This window comes from Chrysochloris asiatica, unplaced genomic scaffold (genome assembly GCF_000296735.1).
Source record: "Chrysochloris asiatica unplaced genomic scaffold, ChrAsi1.0 scaffold00019, whole genome shotgun sequence".
NCBI lineage: Eukaryota > Metazoa > Chordata > Mammalia > Afrosoricida > Chrysochloridae > Chrysochloris > Chrysochloris asiatica.
In genome coordinates this window covers 8424316-8442088 of record NW_006408537.1, presented here as the reverse complement: position 1 = coordinate 8442088, position 17773 = coordinate 8424316, and the positions used below count along the sequence as shown (strand labels likewise).

Here is a 17773-nt window from a genome sequence, read left to right as displayed (position 1 = left end):
TGAAACATTCAAATATGTCAGAGTGTTCTGTATACCAGATAGAGATGAAAATATGTTAAAGAGTTTGGTACTTGATGACCGGGAAAAATAGGACTCTCAGATCTTACTTAACTCTTTTAAGAAATGATATAACTTGTGAGTATCTCACTTTAGGAAGTCTGTGCTGCCTTTGATGTTAAAGAAGAAACATATAGGAATCTGATGCAAAAAGGCCAGCAGATGCTTGCAAGATGCCCCAAATCTGCAGAGACAAATATTGACCAAGACATAAATAACTTGAAAGAAAAATGGGAATTGGTGGAAACCAAACTCAACGAAAGGAAAGTATGTCCTTTGATTAGTACAATAGAAATAATGTATTAGTTGTTTCATGTCATGCGTTTTGCATTATTTCTGAGTAGAACTAACAGAAGTAGAACTTCTAACAATTCGTGTTTAAGTCTTCTTTGCATACATTCAGAGGGTTCATGGGGTCAGTTGAAAATGGTAGTCTGTTTTAATACTGTTAAGTGCCATTGAGTCAGTTTTGACTCATAGTGACCCTGTATAGGGTTTCTAATGAGCAGCTGGTGAGTTTGAACCACCAACCTTGCAGTTTAAACTGACCTTGTAGTCAAGTGCTTATCCTACAGTACCATGCCAGCACTTCTGTCTTAATATAGAAGAATAGAATTAAAAGAATTTCTTCAGAATTATGATAAAGATATATTATAGATCAAGTAGAAATGCAGTATATCCTTAAATAATAGGAATCATCAACTTTTGCATTATTAACTTATTCTAACCACACATAATTAGCTAAAAGCTGAATATATATGGAGGGAAAGAGGGAGACCAAGAAGGTGGTGTGATTATATATTTTGTAAACCCTTGCCACAAAAATCTATAAAGAGCTAAAATATATGTTACATTATGAATGGTTTTTCTTTTTGCCACATTCTTTAAAACCATACAAACAACCATCTAAGAAACCTTAATGCTATAAGAAGCAAGACAGTTTATGAATACTACAACTAATACCGTCTAACTGATAAAGCATAATGACTGTTGCATACTGTTAAAAAATAGTTACTGTTTTAAGTGAAAGTTTACCCAGCAAGTTAGGTTCCCATTTAGCAATTTTTGTATACAAATTGTTCTATGACATTGGTTATAATTTTTGCAATGTGTCAGTATTCTATTCTTTCCATTCCGTTTATTCTATTTTCATTTGTTTTTCTTCCCTGTCCCTTTTTGCCTTTGAGTAAATATTGACCACTTGGTCTCATATGATTGATTGTTCAAAGGAGTACAGTTTTTCATTGCTGGTGCTGTTTATTTTATAAGCCAATCAATTACTTGGCTGAAAGGAGACTTCTAGGAGTGGCTTCTGTTTTGAGTTTAGGGCAATTATATATCTTACTATTTTGACCCCTAAATTTATGAAAGTGTGAAGTTTTATTTTTGTACTGATTCTGCTTAGAAACTGGATTCTGTGGCTAATTGCCAAAACATGTGATTGTAGTTTATGTTAGAATGTTAATAGCTACAGTGAGATGTTTTTCCCTATGTTCAAATGGATTTATTTTGCCAGTATTTCATTGAAGGCCCATTATATTCATAAACTGTTTAGTTAATGTAGATTACACATAAATAAAGTGGGTTGAGAAGGAAATCTGCTAGAGAGTGGTTAAACTGAAAACATAACAAACCTCTTAAATATCATCAAATACTAAATAATCTGTCTTTGCAGACTAAACTGGAAGAGGCCCTCAATTTAGCAATGGAGTTTCACAATTCTCTCCAAGACTTCATCAACTGGCTTACTCAGGCTGAGCAGACGCTAAACATAGCTTCTCGGCCAAGTCTTATCTTGGACACCGTCTTGTTTCAAATCGATGAGCACAAGGTATGTAGTGACTAGAGTGGATAAGGTTCTTTCAGGCCTTTTTGACACCAGATGTTTTAAGTCAAAAACGTGGACTTTCAGGTTGGAAAACTTTGTTTTATCCTTTAAAATAATTTCAGCTTATGACATTAGAGGCATTTATGAGATAGATCAATTTTTCACTTGTTTATGTTTCTCCCCCAACCCCCTTTTTTTCCCACCCCTTGGGGCAGGTCTTTGCCAATGAAGTAAATTCTCACCGTGAGCAGATAATAGAGCTGGACAAAACTGGAACCCATCTGAAATATTTTAGTCAGAAGCAAGATGTTGTCCTAATAAAGAACCTGCTTATCAGTGTACAGAGTCGATGGGAAAAAGTGGTACAACGATTAGTGGAAAGAGGAAGATCTTTGGATGATGCAAGAAAGAGGGCCAAGCAGGTAAACCTGACAATAAGTCAGTTCTAGCTGTTGAAATATCAATGGCATTAAAGCACTTTCTTGCTGCCTAAATTGTTGTTGTTGTTGTTAAGTGCCGTTGGGTCGGTTCCGACCCATAGCGACCCTGTACAGGGTTTCCGAGGGTGTAAATCTTTATGGGAGTAGAAAGCCTCCTCTTTCTCCCGTGGAGCGGCTGGTAGTTTTGAACCGCTGACCTTAAGGTTCGCAGCCCGATTCGTAACCACTATGCTACTTAGGGGTAACAAATCGTGGCCTGGAGCCAAGATGTTATTTCCTAAAAGAACCATGGCCTAACTTTGAATGCTGACATCTTAACTTTTTAACCTGAAGCTTTAGAGTTAGGGGACTAATTTTGAAGACTGTAGCTTGACTTCATAGATGGCTATTAAGGTCCGAAAAGAGACATAGGATTTGCTTTTTTTTTAATTCTGTTTCTCAGCCTCTAATCTCTTTCTCAGAGTGAGGTGTTATAGTTTATTGTATTGCTATTTTATGCTTAATTCCTTAGCTAAACTGTCTTCAGAAACTGTCAAATGAGAGCTAGCCACTTATTCTTCCAGATAGAAACTTTCTGAAAAGGCCTAGTCTTTGTTAGAGTTGATTGATAGTCCTTTCTGACAAAGCCTTTATGTCTTCCCTGCATTCTCGTAGAGCTCTACTCAATCTCAAAATTAACTGTTTGAATCTTTTGTTGTGGCTGGCTTTTTATTTATTTATTTGTCTGGGTTTGGTGATTTTTTTTTTTTTTTCCCCCAGAGGGATGGTTTTTTTGTTCTGAGTAAATTTAGAGACTCTCACAAGGAACTCTCTTTGCTTCCTTCACCTGTTATTAACATTGCTGTTCTAGACTAAACACAAGAGATAAAGTTATGTTTCTCTGTGTTCCCGGGATGTAATATAGGCATGATGTGCCTACCTTGCTTGGTACATAGCTTACATTGTCACTAGAATGGCATAATATTGATGCTGAATCTGTTGCCCCCTCAGTTGCATTTTCTAACACTGATGCTATTTCCAGTTGTTTGGGGGACATCTAGTTGGATACTGCAAAAGATGCCATTGTAGCCAAGTGTTTCCGTCTTTAAAATTATGAATGTAAATTTTAAAAAGATTTTAGAACTGACAAATTGTATGAGGGTGCTTCAAAAAGTTTGAAGACAAATTCCCGTTCTTCTTAGTTCAATTTTTCCATAAACTTTTTGAAGCCTCCTCATATTGTTATAGAATTGCATGCCACGTGTCTTTCTGTGAATTGGGTGTGTAGTAGCTTCAGTGTTGTAAGTGAGTCACTAGAACAGAGTTGGTTTGTAATGAATGAATTCGGAGCCTGACATTGTTCTCCATGTGACATGGTGCCATCTGTAGGATAAGCATTTAATTTCTAAAAGTCCAAGTGGATACCAGTAGTCAGTTGCTCACCTTCTTCCTCATTTCTCCATTTTAATCCAATTTTATTTTCTCATTTAGTTTAGCTAAAATTACAACTATTCTCTAATCTTTGCAGTGCAAATGTATATATAATCTTATCTCTCTGACTCTTGAAAATATATTTTGAAAGTAGGACTAGCCTTAGAACATGTCCATCGAAAACACTAGACTTGCTGTCTGGTCTAACATGTTTAGTCAAACTGCCTAATACCTTTACTAGCTGCTTCTTTAATTTTGTTCTTATTATTGTACTAGAATGGGTTTTAGCTCATAGTTCTTTGACTTTGAAAATTTACATATATATTACGGCCTCCATTTTCTTGTGTTGAAACTGGTTAGAGTTGTGGGAGAGATGTGCAAGGGATCATCTGTGATGGGCCCTTGATGCTTTGTGATTCTCTCCTCTTACTGTTAAATGTTTTTGGTATTTCATTATTCATGTGCTGTGTTGTAGAATATATTTAATTTTGATTAGTTTTTGTTATGTATATATTTACTTAAATTTATTATGAGAAATAATTAATTTCACAATTTGGTATCTAGAAATAGTACCAACTAGTTCTTTATGGAAGTTCTGGTGTGGCTCTGCTAACAGAAGATCAGTAGTTCAAATCTACCAAGCACTCCTCTAAAACCCTGTACAGGATCACTGTGAGTTGGAATCACCTTGAAGGCACTGAACAACCACAGTTCTTTATGATAAACGAAAAGGGACTGGGGCTGAAATTACATACACATGTAGGGAGTGTGACGACTCTAGAGGATAAGCACTAGACTGCTAGCCACAGGATTGGCGTTGTGAACCCACCAGACAGAAGGATGAGGATTTCTGTTCCCACAAAGATTTACAGCCTTGGAAACTGTATACAAGGTTACTATGAGTCACAGCTGACTCAATAGCTCTTAACAACAACAATAACAAAAATATAAATATATATAGATAGATATATACCTCACCGGAGATTGACAAGATACCAGTGGGTAATTATGTTTTGTTGCAACTCAAGTATTGTGAGGTGTTCTTACATATAAAATGAGTATGTAAGGCATAGGCCTTTGTATGACATAGTGGCCTCTTTTTGTTCTTGCTACTTTTTAAAGCCAGTTTACAAACTGCATTCTGCTCTCATCCTTACTGTTTTTCTTTCTTAAGATGGGTATTAAACACCCTGTTGTTGTTGTTGTTAAGTGCCTTCGAGTCGGTTCCGACCCATAGCGACCCTGTATAGGGTTTCCGAGGGTGTAAATCCTTACAGGAGTAGAAAGCCTCATCTTTCTCCCGCTGAGCAGCTGATAGTTTCGAACTGCTGACCTTAAGGTTTGCAGCCCGATTTGTAACCACTACGCTACCAGAGCTCCCTACTTAGAAATAAACCCCAATCTGCCAAGAGGAAATAGTGGGAAGAAAAAGCTCTCTGGATTTACATTAATTACTAAGCAAAAGAAAGGCACCGACAGTCTCTCTAGTACTCCTTATCTATTTCTAGATTCCTGTCTATTTGTATTCTGGCTGATGTGTTAGAATGACAGAGTGACCGTGGAGCACAACCATACATAGGAGGTGTTATGAAGGTAGTTTGTAATCTGCCAGTGAAAGCATTACAGATTTAACCTCAGGAGAAATTCTGAATTAGTGATTTTCAATATTTACATTATAGTTAATTTCATATGCTAGATTTCATATATAGTATATAGTATGTTTGAAAATCTTTTGAACAAAGATGTGAATTTTTTTTACAGTTCCATGAAGCATGGAGTAAACTTATGGAGTGGCTGGAAGAGTCAGAAAAGTCTTTGGATTCTGAACTGGAAATTGCCAATGATCCAGATAAAATAAAAACACAACTTACACAGCATAAGGTAGGTCGATAGTTATGAAACAGAAACTGTCACATTATATATGAGGAGGCTTCAAAAAGTTCATGGAACAATTCCATTATATTTTAGTTCCATTTTTCCTTGATCTTTTGAAGTCCCCTTGAATCTCAAGATACCTTTCTAAGTCTTAGGTGACCTTGTATTTATTTATCACTGTAGGAAAAGGCTGTCTAATCTCAACTTGTATTAAGATTTAAAATCTAGCTCTACTTCATATTGGTCAAGATCAACAATGCCTTTATTCTCTGAATAAATATTGAATTGAAGATGCCAGGATTAATTATTACAAGAAAATATACAAATATGAAAGCAGGACATTGTAAACAATCTAAAACATATAAAGGATTTGTAGTGGTTTGAAACTGATATTTTTCCATTTTTTCTTGACAAAGTTATTCAAATTTATTTTGCAAACTAAATGCCACCCTCAAAATAATTCTGAAGTAAAAAGTACATACAGATTTTATCATATATGGTCTCTTACACAGTGATGTGGAATAATGGGTTTCCCTACCTAATTTGTTACTCTGTCGTATAAGTGTATGTATGAAATCTCACCCAGGACTCCCCACAAAGACTCGTAATCAGTGGCTTTATCATATAGCAGCATTTCAAAAATATTTCTTACCTTTTATATTCTCTTCACATGGTATTTAAAGAGCATTTTTAAATTTTCTCCCTTTACCCTTGCTCTTTATAATTTATCTCTATCATTCTGTGTGTAAAGCAATCACCAACTGTTAGTTTGAGAAGATGAGTTAAAGGAGGGTGGTTCCTACAAAATTTTTTTTTACAGTTTTAATCATCTATCTATAATGTGTTGGAAGAAGTGTAGCCAGAGTGCTCCTTGGAGGCCAGGATGGCCAAACTTCATCTCTCATACTTTGGACAAATTGTCAGGAGGGACTGGTCGTTGGAGAGGGTTATCATTTTTGGTAAGGTGGAGGGTCAGAGAAAAAGAGGAAGGGCCCCAGCGAGATGGATTGGAGAAGTGGCAGCATCAGTGCGCTCAAGCATGGCAACAATTGTGAGGTTGGCCCAGGATCAGGCAGTGTTTCATTCTGTTGTGCATAGGGTTACTATGAATCAGCACCAACTCGATGACACCTAACAACAACAACAACCTATAATGTGATCGATTAAAAGACTGGATAAAACTGGAGAAAGGTGATGTGTCCCATCACCTGAAAATTCTAATGGTTGCATACCTTTCTACAGATTGGTTAGTTCCATTTGTGGGACTGATTTCAGAGAGTGATAGAAGGAAGAAGGAAGCATATTGAACACCCCTTCTTTGCATAGACAGTGCCTTATTTCTGCTGGCACCCTTTTACAGCAAGCTGTCACAGTTAGTATTGGCAGCACAGTGACCAGGAACTCTGCCCTCCTTCCTCTCAGATGAAAAAATGAGATGCTTTATCTGAGACTAGAGTGCCTTATTTGAACTTAAACATAGATGTTGGTTCGTGTACTCCTATGGAAGTTTACTGCAAATTAAAATGTAAGAGTCTTAGAAATTAGAATATGGAAAGAACCCAGTTAGATTTTCTATTTTTTCTGTGAATTTTGGCTTTCTTTTTTATCATTTGGGTTATTTTTGTCATTAAAAAAACTAATCTATCCTGTAATTAGTAAAATTATATATTTGCTGTGTGAAGAAAGTTAGTGTCAGTACCATGATCTAAATGCTAGCATTCTGTTTGGAATAACATGAAAAAAAAATATTAATTATGCATGACAAGCATCAGACACAGTGTGAAACGTGGTGATATTTATTTACTAAAAACTTCCCAGATGTGGTTGGCTTCTATTGCAGAACAAAATAAATACTTAGTCATATCAAAACATGTGAAATGTGTACCTTTTAAAGGAAATGAAAAGTTATTAGGTAATTGTAGCCTTGAGGTTTTTTTTGGAAAACAGCACATTGCATGGCATTTTACAGCTAAAAAAACTTTCACATTATGCTTTTTCTCTTTTCATCCTTAGAACAACTTTGTGAAATACTCATGTTATTTCACAAAGGTGTTCTGAGGGTTAGCTAAGGGTCTGCTGATGAGAAAACTGAAGTACTATGGCTACCAAACAGCAGAAGCACCTGGATCTAATTCATAATTTTTGGTTGCTTGTGCTTTAGTGTCATTATCTAAGAAACCGTTGCCTAATCCAGGATCACAAAGACTGACTTCTGTACATTCTTAAAATAATTTTATAGTTTTAATTCTTATGTTTGGGTCACTGTTGCATTTTATGTAAATTTTGTTTAAGATATGACTTCATTCTTTTGCATGTGCAAATTCAGTTCTGCTAGCACCATACGGAAAAATACTATCCTTTCCCTACTGAATTGCCTTAGCACCCTTTCAGAACATCAGCGTCATCTCATTTCTATTTCTCTGATCCATATGTATCACTCCTTACATAGTTTTCATATTATAACTCTGCAGTCAAGCTTAAAATCATGAAGTGTGAATTCTCTAACTGTGTTCTATTTCAAAATTGTTTTGGATATTTTTTATGCCTTGAATTTTTATGTGAATTTTAATACTGACTCGTCATTTTCTGCCAAAAAAAAAAAAAAAAAGCCTCTTGGCATTTGATAGGGATCCCATTGAATCAGTAGATCTCATAACAATATAACATCATTTAATCCATGGAGATAGTGAATGTTTTCACATATATTTAGATCCTTTTTAATTTCTCTTGAGTAATATTTATAGTTTCCAGTATGTACATAAGTCTTTCTGAAATCATTTATTAATCAGTTCAAATCCTTTTTTAGTATGCTGCTTAAGGTTTTCTATAACAAAATCATGTCATGTGCTAATAGAGATACTTTTACTTCTTCCCATTTTATTTTTCACAAGTTCCTGAAGTTATTCTAATGTACTACCTGGACTGAAGACCACTGTATTAATTAATGTTTCCTTGATCTCATTTTGTAAGATTGCAAGCTACTCATTAAGTTGATCTTTGTTTTTTCATTCTCATCCCTGAGGTTGTATATGAGGGGACTTCAAAAAGTTCATGGAAAACTTCATTACTTTTAAATTCCCATTTTTCACAAACTTTTTAAAGCCCCTTCATATATAATAGCAGTTGTCTCATTTTTTCTAAGCTTTCTTTTACATACGTATAAACAACTAATAAGTAAAAGATGATAATGAAGGTGTATAGATATAGTTTAGCAAGATCAGCATAAGGCTGGTCCCTATGAGTTGGAGGCTAAAGATATCCCAACTATATAACTTTTCTGACATATTATCCCTCTCCATAGTTCTTGATATCCATCACTACTCCTCCCTTTCCTCAAGTCCCAGGGTTCTGCAGCATCTAACAAAACTCACAACTGCCCAAAGAATGGCTCTGACACAATTGTGGAGACTGGCCAAAGCCCCAAATCCATAAATCAGAGATTCCTTTTGTCTGGAGGAATCTTCTCACCTATGTAGGAACGCAGTTTGGCAGGTCAGATGACAGGCTATCAAAAAAGGAAGTTACAGGACCTGGTGAATCAGGACAGGTAAGGGCTGAAAGTTCCATGAGTTGGAGGTCAGATATAATGAGCAAGATCCAGGGCAAGAGAGCAAGTTTTTTGCAAAGCAGCCCTATAAATTGGAGTCAGATCATCATGCTCCCAAAGGAAACTAAGGGTGGTGACTTGAGTCACACCCTCTACTAAGATGGGAACATCCTTAATCCTCAGTTCTACTGTAGACTTTACTCCTTATTGTTGTTGTTGTTAGGTGCCATCGAGTCAGTACCGACCCTTAGTGACCCTATGCACAGCAGAATGAAACACTGCCCAATCCTGGGCCAACCTCACTACCATTGCCACGCTTGAGTCCATTGATGCTGCCACTTGGCCAATCCATCTTGTTGGGGGTAGCCCCACCTTAATCTTTTCTCCTTAGCAACTCATTTCAAAATGGGTCCATAATCACAGGCACAGAGGCTAGGATTTACAATATATCACAAACTGGAGACATTTGGCTAGAAGGACCACAATAAATAATTAGCTGCTATGCAAAAGGCCTACAAGGAACTATGTCTCTGCTCTATGAAAACTTAAAATTAAATTGTGAAGAGTGAATATGATTCATTCTCCTTCCCCCACCTCCCAACACAGCAAATGGTTAAATACCAATGTAAAAAGCAGCAAATTATATTTACAGTATCAGTATAGCTATTTGATAATTGAATAAATAATCTGTAGCTCTTTTGAGACTTTGGTAGGCTTTACAAAAGCAGAGAGGAGAGGAGAGGTGTTGGTTCCCCAGTTGATGTGAATAGAATGAGCAATTTGTCTCAGCAGATGACTCTAGAAAGGTAGTTCTTGCTTGCCTGAATCCTGGCTTAAGGATACAAAAAGCATTTAACATCGTGGATATCCAAATATGTGACTAAATCTGCTCAACCCAACCCTATAGTACATTTTTACATTATTGACTCAGTTTGTGTGCGCATTGGATACAGAGTTACTGACAGCATATTAACCAGGTTTTCCCTTTAGACTCTTGGGTATCTCAATAGCTTAATAGCAATTCCATTTTATCATCACTATTTGAAGATTTTCTTTTCTATCCTAATGTGTTACTAGGTAGAGTATGGTGCTACATTATCTAATTAGATTATTTGATTATCTTCCAGTGTTTGCAATCCACTTTATAGAATTGTCTGTTAAAAAAGAAAACAGAACATGTTTGTGGTGAAAATTTTACACAATAAATTAGGTTCCCATATGACATTTCTTTACAAATTGTTCAGTGACATTAGTTACATTTTTCACAATTTGTCTCTCTAAGTACATTCTGGTTGTTTAGTTTACAGTACTCTTAATTTCCTAGCCCCTTTATTGTCTCTTCTTGGCCGTAGAGTAAATTTTTACCTTTAGATCTCCTATAGATTTTTTAATTTATTTGTTAGAGCACCATGCTTATGGGTAATATGCTTTTTTTGTGTGCCACTCTATTTTTTTGTTAAAAGGTAATCTCAGGGGATTGTTTCAGTTCAAGGTTTAAAGAGCATTTTAGGACTATAGTATTGGGAAGTTATCTGGGCTTAACCCTGTCCAGTAAGCCTGAGCTTTTTAGGATTTTGGGTTCTGTTGTACATTTCTATGCCCTTTTGCAAAGGGTCCATCTTTTGTGACCCTGATCAGAGCAATTAGTAGGAGTAGGAGTAGTAGTGTGCCATCCAGCTCTTCAGGTCACGGGGTGGATGAAGTACTGACTTCTGTAGAGTATTAACCTTGTAGACTAGTTCCTTCTCTGAGACTTTGATTTCCTTCTTACATTTTTGCTCCTGATGAGTACAGACCAATAGCTGTATCTTAGATGACTACTTACGGGCTTTTGGGATTCCCAGATGCTCCTCACTTCATTAGGATGCAGAACATGAACATTGTGAACTATATTATGTCAGCTGACTGAGTTGTCCCATGAAACTAAGGTCCTAAGTCTTCAAACGTAGGAAACAAATCTTGAAAGGTGTTTGGTTATATCTAAGAAATAATCTGTAATGGTCTCTTCTGTGAATGCATGTGTATGCACATCTATACTAGATGTGCATACAGATACTTCTATCTGTGTACATGGAGTCCTGATGTGGTGTTATATGATCAGCACTGGACTGCTAACTCAAGGTCGGCACTTCTAACCCACCAGATGCTTCTTGAAAATCCTATACAGGGTTGCTACAGGTCAGAACCAACTTGACGGCACTTAATAACAACATACATGTATACACCTGTCCCACCCAGGTATCTGTATATGCCTATACATATATGTATGTTACCCCACACTCAATTTTTGGTCATAGTTGATGGTACAGCTAAATTATAAACGTCAAATTCTTTAGTACAGACTTCCTTTTATCTTGAGTACTTCTTGGTGACATTGTTTGCTTTGGTCAAGCTGCGCTTACTGCACCTACATTCTATGCTACTTTTCCCATCACCCAAAACAACAAATATCTACAATATGATTCCCCTACCATTCTCTGGTACCCACCTATGTGCACTCTCCTCTCTCTATGTACATATCTATTCTTGTATTTTTATAGAAGAGAGATCCTAAAATATTTGTTCTTATGTGGTTGACTTATTTCACTAGTGTTATGTCACATATGGCTTTGTTTTCTAGTTTCTTATGTAATCATTTATTAGTCCCCAGTAGTAATGCACACTATCTTGTTATGTATATAGGACTTTCAGAAATCACTTGGAGCCAAGCATTCTGTCTATGACACCACTAACAGAACTGGACGTTCCCTGAAGGAGAAAACCTCCCTGGCTGATGACAACCTAAAACTGGATGACATGTTGAGTGAACTCAGAGACAAATGGGATACGATTTGTGGAAAATCAGTGGAAAGGTAAAATGTTCTTTAAGGCAATTTGGTTACTTTATGGACAACTCAAGTATGTTACAGTGGTGCTCTGGAGGGACGTTTTAGGAATCTTAAATGCCTCCTCTTGGCCTGAAAAACTCTGTTTATCTTTAAGTCACACAGCACCTTCACTGAGAAGGGTTTACTCTCCATCACAAAGCTGGCAGTTCAAATTCACCACCCGCTCCTTGGAAACCTTATACAGGGTCACTCTGAGTTGGAACTGATAATTACTTATTTTTAACTCCTCATTACGCTCAAAATGATCATCCTTTAGGTTTTTGTCTTCTCTTACCTGGACTACAACAACTGCTTGGTGGGTGACTCGTTATCGCAACTCCACTTTTGTCCCCTTTTAATTCACTGGCTGCATAACTATTGGTGGTGGTGGTGGTGGTGAATGCCATCGAGTTGATTCCAATTCAACAATCCTATACTGGATTTCTGAGGAGAGGTGATGGGTTTGAACCACTCACCTTTCAATTAGCAGTCCAGTGTTTATCCTACAGCACCACACCAGGACTATATAACTACTAAAATGCTTCTTTGAATGTTGTAATTCCTCTGCTTCAGATTTCCTTAGGAGTTCCCTGTAGGCATGAAATGAAATTGTTGTTGTTAAGTGCCCTCAAGTCAGTTCTGACTCATAGTGACCCTGTATAGGGTTTCCAAGGAGTAAGCTGGTACAGGTCCCTAAATGTGGCAGACACATAGCTCTTGACCTGGCCCCTGGTTCCCTTCCAACTTCATTTCACCCCTTTCCAGTCTCCCACTTTGTCAGCACACTTCAACCAAGAAGGTCTACATACAACTTCTTTCACAATTTTTAAGTATTCCAGAAACTATAATCATAGAAGAGTTCACAGATAATATCTTTTTTTTTTCATCACTTTTGTCAGAATCAATTTTTAGAAGTATTACTATGTTCAGTTCTAGGAAACTTCACATTATTTTTTTTTAATTGTGACTTCTCCAGACTTTCAAAAGGTTACATTTTGTTGAATTCCATTTATATGACATTATCAAATAGACGACACTGCAGTGATAGAAAACAGATCAGTGAATGTCAGGGGCAAGAGATGTGAAAAGGGGGTGATAAAAGACCAGAAGGAGATGGCATGAGGGAGACTTAGGCTAGGGTAATGGGACTAGATTGCCTTGATGGTTACAGGAATCTGTACATGTATTAAAATTCAAAGAGCTGTATAACAAAGTCCATTTCACTTTATTTGTTGTTATTAAATGTTGTCAACTCATAACGACCCTGTATAGGGTTTCCTAGGAGTAGTTGGTAGGTTTCTAAAGGTGGTTATGAGGGCATTTTTCTGGAGCAGATACCATGTATTTAAGCAATAAGTTTGAGAAGTTTGTTAAGAGAAGTTTAGTTATTGTCTAAGAGAAACAAAGAAATCACAGTGGGCACCAATATATTGCTTTTCCTCCTGAGCATTGTTCAGCCTTCACAGATGAATTTTAGATGCATAGCTATGTAGATAGAGGTGGCTTTTGGTTTCTCAATTAATTTCTACCCTTTTTTTTTTTTTGTCACAGACAAAACAAATTGGAAGAAGCCTTATTATTTTCTGGGCAATTCACCGATGCCCTACAGGCCCTCATTGATTGGTTGTATAGAGTTGAACCCCAGCTGGCAGAAGATCAGCCTGTCCATGGAGACATTGATTTAGTGATGAATCTGATCGATAATCACAAGGTATTGTTATCTGGGACATTTTATTTTATTTGTGGTTTGGTTCTCCTGAATATAGAGGGAAAAGTAACCACTTAGCATTTTTAAATCAAGAGGAAATATACTACATAAATCTTTAATGTTGAAACAATACTCAGTTTGAACAGAATCAGGAGCACAGCTTTCAAAGTGATAAGGAAAATTAACGTTATAACCGTGAAATACTTTTCTTTTAACTAACATATTTGAAGTCTTTTTTAGAACTTGGAAAGTAATGTAATTCTCTGCTGCTTTGAACCAGATTTCAAGAATGGTTTACTGTCTCATGTTATTTATTTAAATAACTATATAATTTAAATTTGTATAATTTGTTCAGTAGCCTATTATGTGAATTTGTGACATGTTCTATGGGGGTCTTTATTAGCTGGTCTTCTTTTTTAAAAGCTGTTTTAATCTTGCCCCCTAAATTTATGAGACAGCAAATTTGATTATTAACTTATTTTAAGAAAGTTGGATTCCTTCCAGTCTCCTGTTAATGTATGTTAAACTGTCATACAAATCAGAACGTTCAACACACCAAGGTGGTACTGAGAGGAAGGTCTTAAACTATGATCAAATGATGTAATAAAACAACCTTGGAAGAAAGCATGAAGCCCAGTGCTAATGTAAAATAGTTTGATCTATTACTATAAATATTTTATAGTATCCTACTAGAATTCACATTGTGTTTCTTCTCTAGAATTTTTTAGTTTTGAAGATTCTTTTTATTTTGAAATGCTTTCTTTATACTTCCCTGGTTGTGTTATTTTGATCTTATATAAAATCTCCTTTTGTATGTTTACTGTCCATTTTAAATCCCTGTTCTCTCATTCTTTCTATAAAAAAAAGAGTTATTTCCATTTAGATATTATCAAAAAATTAAAGAATAGATGAAGAACATTGATCAGGCCTATAAAAATTAAAATAAAATTACTTTGCTTACATCAAAAAAATTTTTGGTGCATGATTAATGTAAACTTTCCCTCTCCTTGGCATTTATTCAATGAATAATGAATAGTGTGATGTTGCTTTTCACATAAATGACATCTTTGTAAGCTCATTGTCTAAATATTTACTACCCTAGACACTCAACAGATTGCTTTTTTTATATTCAAGGTCATCAAGATGAAATAATCATTTAGCATTACTAATACAATTGGAAGGCTCAAGTAGAAGTTTAAGATACAGAGCACATTGGAAAGTCTACTCAAAACTATGGGATTAGTTACAATGGAACGTTTAGATACTAGATCTTGTGTGTTTGTGTATGTGTGTGCATATGTGTGTATCTGCAGACCCAGCTAATTTCACATTGCCAGAGTAATATCAATCAGGGAATTCATCACACTAGGTTTATATTTATATTGTTTGTGATGAGTTGATGTTTGTAAATTACCTAAGTATCAGATTAGAAACAACCAAAATTATGAGAAATGCTTGATAATATTCATTAATTAAAGAAGCTGCTAAGCTTGGTAATATTCAACTGTTCATCATATACACCTTTTTGCCATCTTACTCTTTTAGAAAAACAAATTGATTTTATTCTATACAGGGGATGATTATTTGAAAGAACTAATTTCATATACAGACTCTTGGATCACAAGTGAGGAATCCTGGTGCTCATTTCTTGGATGATGCCTATGACCAAAGAAGCCAGCTTAACACAGGGCACATCAAAGTTCATCAAAATTGTTGTTAAGTGCCATTTAGTCAGTTCCAACTCTTAGTTACACTGTACAGGGTTTCCAAGGAGCAGCTGTGTGTTTGTACTGCCGACCTTGTGGTTAGCAGACCAGTGTTCATCCTACAATGCCACACCTGGACTCCTCGTTAAAATTAGGCAGAAGAAAAACAAAAGGCTTTTTTCTCTAAGGTGACAGATAAGGATTTAAACTTCAGTATTCAGACTTCTAAGATTTGACATTTTGAGGTACTACCCAGGATGCTATGAAAGATGTAAGTATGTTATAGGAACAAAAGATACCCATGAACATATTTCATCTGTTAGTCTTGTGAACATGCTTGCCAGTTATTAAAAATGTGTAGCCAACATGCACTTGACAGTCATACCGATAATTTGAGAGATGTTCAGACATCATGCTAAAGGTTCATAGGAAAAAAGGAATGTGATGTGTTTGTGTGTGTATATGCGACTGAAATAAAGAAGGCTGGCCACCATTTTTTAAATCTAGTTTTCCATTTAAAATATAAGGCCTCATGAAAATGTTGATGCCTCATGAAAATAATGCAAAACTGAAACAATTTATATACGATTACATTCTTGACGATGCTCAAATAGGAGCAAAGTGTCATTTCAGCTCTTTTGATGATTCTGCAAAAGTATGGTCATTAAATTACATGTTTTGAAATCTGTGCACAATGCTTTGTATGTATTATTGTTCCTATTTGGTGGTGGTGGTGGTTATATGCCATGGAGTCGGTTCCAACTCCTAGAGACCCTGTACAGGGTTTCTGAGGCTGTAAATCTTTCCGGGAGCAGAAAGCCTCATCTTTCTCTCTCACAACAGCAGATAGTTTTGAACTGCTGATCCTGAGATTAGCAGTCCAATTCATAACCACTATGCTACAAGAGCTCCTTTAGTAGCTGAAAATTAATTTGACCAATATAACCCTCTTAGGTCTTCCAGAAAGAGTTGGGGAAGAGGACCAGCAGTGTACAAGCCCTGAAGCGCTCGGCCCGAGAGCTCATCGAGAGCAGTCACGATGACTCCTCCTGGGTCAAGGTCCAGATGCAGGAACTAAGCACCCGCTGGGAGACTGTGTGCGCACTTTCTATATCCAAGCAAACCCGGCTGGAAGCAGCCCTGAGTCAGGTAAAATGCATGTAAATCATAGCTGTGTGTCATGAGCAAAGTGTTGAGGCCCCAACAAGAACTGCTAGATTAAAGAATAGTGAAGTTCCTCATTTCTTAACCAGGGTAGTAAGGAAAGAGAAGTGAGCATAATTCTCATAGCATTATTTCCTTCATCTTCCCTGCCAAGAATTGAAGCTACTCTAAGAGGGAGGTTTCTAATCTCCACATGAAAGTGCTGCTTGAGTAATTTTTCAGCTTGAAAAGATGATGGGGTGCCATTCCATCTAAAAGAAGTTTGTTAAAACAGTGGATTCTTCTTTATATAGACGTTTTTGCCATCTTAAATGTTCTCTTACATTTGTAAAACAGTACTTTTTAATGAGAGGTCAGTGCACAGAATGGAGTGCCTGAGTCGTATGAATGGTTAAACGCTCACTGCTTATCAAAAGGTAATGGTTCACATCCACCCAGGGGCTCCTCAGATCTACTTGAGAAAGATCACAGCCACTGAAAACACTATGGAGCCCTCTGAAACACGCGAGGGCTCACTGTGAGTCAGAATCGGCTCAGTGACAACCGGTGGTTATTTAAAAAATGCATATATTAATTTTTATTAATTTAAGAATGTTTTCATTGATGGAAGGAATTTACTGTATGGTTGTATAAACCTTTGCTAACAAGTGTATTTGAGGATCTTTTTGGGTTGTGTGTGTGTGTGAATTGTTAGGCAGAGGAATTTCACTCGGTGGTGCATGCCCTCTTGGAGTGGCTGGCTGAGGCGGAGCAGACCCTTCGTTTCCATGGTGTTCTCCCGGATGATGAGGATGCTCTTCGGACTCTCATTGATCAGCATAAAGTAAGTTATGCATAAACACTAAATAAAACTAAATTTGAAAATCAAAGAAATAAAATCATGCTTGCAAATACCAGCTGCGTGATTGTTTATCTTGCTCGAAGTGAGAAAAGATCCTGATACATTTGAGCTTGCATCTGTGTTCTCCTTGTACCTATGCTTGTGTATGTGTATGTGTCCCCATGCATCTGCACACATGTCTAGGTACTTATCTTTTGTATGTTTTCTTTATTGAGAAGGTTATCCTAAAATTAGTTACTCGGTTTCCTATCTCTAGGAAGCACATTTGAGTTTTCCAATGAGTTATTTGGCTTCTGACCAAAAACTAGTCAATATTGTTACACTTCTGAG

The 17773-nt window shown here is 36.5% G+C and overlaps 1 protein-coding gene across 4 annotated transcripts in view; it reads left to right on the top strand.

Moving 5' to 3' along the window:
• DST (dystonin) overlaps positions 1–17773 on the top strand; it is a 626281-nt gene that overhangs the window by 580028 nt on the left and 28480 nt on the right. For all 4 annotated transcript variants that reach the window (XM_006835734.1, XM_006835735.1, XM_006835736.1 and 1 more), the window contains 8 exons: positions 154–324; positions 1733–1888; positions 2101–2307; positions 5497–5616; positions 11840–12009; positions 13576–13735; positions 16393–16587; positions 17297–17425. In XM_006835734.1, the coding sequence (XP_006835797.1) occupies positions 154–324; positions 1733–1888; positions 2101–2307; positions 5497–5616; positions 11840–12009; positions 13576–13735; positions 16393–16587; positions 17297–17425 (1308 nt within the window). The remainder of the gene's footprint in view (positions 1–153; positions 325–1732; positions 1889–2100; positions 2308–5496; positions 5617–11839; positions 12010–13575; positions 13736–16392; positions 16588–17296; positions 17426–17773) is intronic.